Here is a 2,807-nt window from a genome sequence, read left to right as displayed (position 1 = left end):
TCTCCGAGTGGGGAGGATCTGGGGCCCAGAGAGAGCGCCCAGAAATGCTGGTGGTAACACGTAACCCAGGAAAGTCAGCCCCTTACCCACTCGGAAAAGCGTGAACGCCTCAGCAGAGAGAGAGACAAAGGCGAGAGAGACCAGCTACTCAGTCGAGAAAGAAACCCCAATGGCCAATATGCCGCGAGCACACATTCAGCCTTGCGGACGGCAATAATCAAAAGGCAAGTCAGGACGATGGTCTTTCTGCTCTCCACGTGGGCCAAGGATTTGCAAAATGATAAACCCGGTGCTGGAGAAGACACAAGGAAACAGTCCATCGATGCTGCCATCGCTAACTCTCCAGAAGGGCAGCATGTAGAAAAGCCTTTAAATGGTGCGATTCTGGGTGTTTATCGAGGGGATTCATCACGGTTATGCATATTGAGCTGCGAGGATGTTCACCAAAGTTGTTGCTATTTAGCAAAACGTGAGGAACAACCGAAACGTACCTTTCCGTGCTCAGGTTCTGTGTGGTCGCTAGAGGAGGCATCGTAAAATATCTAGACCAACTCGGGGAGTCGTTCGAGATGATTTTGTGAAGTGTAGATCCCGTTCCTGCTTCACAAAATGTTATCTACCTATGTATAGAGAAAAAGGTTGGAAAGACGCAGGCCAAAATGTTCGCAGAGGTTACCTCTGGTTGGCACAGTTATATAGATGGGTTCTTTTTAAATTATGTCGTCCTTGGCTGTGCTTTCTGAGTTTGCCATCATGAGCATATTGGATGAGATAAAAAGTTCTGTTAGTTAAAGTACAGGTCAGTTTGCTGAAACAGAGTCCCTAGCATGCATTAAGTTACTGAGAAGCTGTATTTCTAGCTGACCGAGGCAGGTTGGGCCAGCTCTCCTCTTAAGAGACATTTTGGGGACCCAGTTTCCATATTTTTGGCCGTACCATTGAGTGAAGTGTCGTCGTCTGCGTGATCGAAGCTGGGTCAGGAGCACACCTGTGTCTCGTGGACAGGCAGGAGGAAGGAGAGACGTCCAGAGCAAGCAGTTCAGAGTTAGAGATGACCTAGTCACATCCACTCACATGCTATTGGCCCACGCTCGGAGGCGCAGCCATCCCAGCTGCAAAGGAGGCTGGGAAATGTAGTTCTCCCGTGCCCTGGGTTGAGGTGAGGTTTTCGCCTCAGGTACGTGTTTGAGAATGTCGGTAAGAAGCGAATCCTCACCATCAACAAGTGCACGATGGCGGATGACGCTGCTTATGAAGTCGCCGTGGCCAACGAGAAGTGTTTCACCGAGCTCTTTGTCAAAGGTGAGGCTGGGATTTTCGCCTGAGCCTGGGGATTGGGGTTGTGCAGGGGGGTCCTGAAAGTCCTGGCCTCCTCTCCCCACTGTGTCCCGCAGAACCTCCAGTCCTGATTGTGACACCTCTTGAGGACCAGCAGGTGTTTGTGGGCGACCGGGTAGAAATGGTAGTGGAGGTGTCGGAGGACGGTGCTCAGGTCATGTGGTGAGTGACCCGACCCCTGATCTCCACACTTGTGCCCATGGCTTCTTTGCATCGGCCGCCATCTTTATAGCCTCTCTTGGAGACTTTGAACCTTTACCCAGTAGTTACCAGGAGACTTCAGCCTTTCTCTGTAAATCCTCACCTTCACTTATGACCTCTAGAAATTTTAGAAGAACTGGCTTCTACCCACTCTACCCTCTTTGGGGTCCTTTTCCTGATTCCTGCTATTTCGGATTCATTAAATCATTTATTCATCCATTCAAGCAATCATCCATTCAGTGGTCTGCCCACTCCTCCATCCATCCATCCATCCATCCATCCATCCATCCATCCATCCATCCATCCATCCATCCATCTACCCATCCACCCGTTCACTCACTTATCCATCTGCCCATCCTTCATCCACCCTGGCGCACCTATTCACCCATCCATCAAGTATTTGTCGAGCACCTGTTGTGTGGTGTCACTCTCCTACGCGCTGGGGACGTACATCCACACGACAGCTGCCCTCGTGGAGTTTATGATCCGGTAAACTGTGGGGGTGCGTGTGTGTGAGGGGCAGAGACAGGGATTCGTCAGGTCATCACGTGGACACGTATGAAAGTTCCATTTTGACTAGTGTTTCAGAGGAGCGGTAAGTGATGCCGTAACCGCTTTTTCATAAAAAGAAGGGACTCGGGAGGTCGGGGAGGGCTTCCTGACGGAGGTGACAGTTGAGCTGAGACTTGAACGATGAGGAGGTGGAAGCGAAGTGGGAAGAGGAAGTGTCCGTGGAAGGGGAAGAAGCTCCGTCTACAGAGGCCACGATATTTGACATCACTCCGTGACCCCAGGAACTTCCTCTATGCTCTGACCTCTGCCCATGACCTCTTTCTGTGTCCCCTGACCTCCAACCAGGACCTTGCGACATTTCCCTGTGGCCTGTGACCTCCTCCTCCTCTTTTTTTTTCTCTCGACCCCCACCTGCGACCCATCCATTCAAGATGCCTCTGCCAACCTCGATCTCTCTCTGCTTCCGTGACGCCCCCTCTGGACTCCTGACCCCTGCTCGGGACTGTCTCCCTGGCTCCCGCTCACCCCCTGACATCCATGCCGGGGCTGTGCCGGCCCCTCACTTCCCGCTTCACGTCCCCTCTGCCCAGGTTGAAAGATGGCGTGGAGATGACAAGGGAGGATTCCTACAAGGCCCGGTACCGCTTCAAGAAGGACGGAAAGCGACACCTTCTCATCTTCTCGGAAGTGACCCTGGAGGACAGCGGCCGCTACCAGGTCATGACCAATGGCGGCCAGTCCGAAGCCGACCTCAT

General features: G+C 52.4%; 1 protein-coding gene across 1 annotated transcript in view; it reads left to right on the top strand.

Moving 5' to 3' along the window:
- The window catches only part of MYBPC2 (myosin binding protein C, fast type), a 17,048-nt gene that overhangs the window by 4,573 nt on the left and 9,668 nt on the right, over positions 1-2,807 (top strand). The window contains exons 8-10 of the mRNA XM_023520160.1: positions 1,178-1,302; positions 1,395-1,500; positions 2,643-2,804. Of these exons, the coding sequence (XP_023375928.1) occupies positions 1,178-1,302; positions 1,395-1,500; positions 2,643-2,804 (393 nt within the window). The remainder of the gene's footprint in view (positions 1-1,177; positions 1,303-1,394; positions 1,501-2,642; positions 2,805-2,807) is intronic.

The sequence above is a fragment of the Pteropus vampyrus genome, unplaced genomic scaffold (assembly GCF_000151845.1).
Source record: "Pteropus vampyrus isolate Shadow unplaced genomic scaffold, Pvam_2.0 Scaffold250, whole genome shotgun sequence".
Taxonomy (NCBI): Eukaryota; Metazoa; Chordata; class Mammalia; order Chiroptera; family Pteropodidae; genus Pteropus; species Pteropus vampyrus.
The sequence above is the reverse complement of the archived record's forward strand: the minus strand, read 5'-3'. Positions and strand labels throughout refer to the sequence as shown.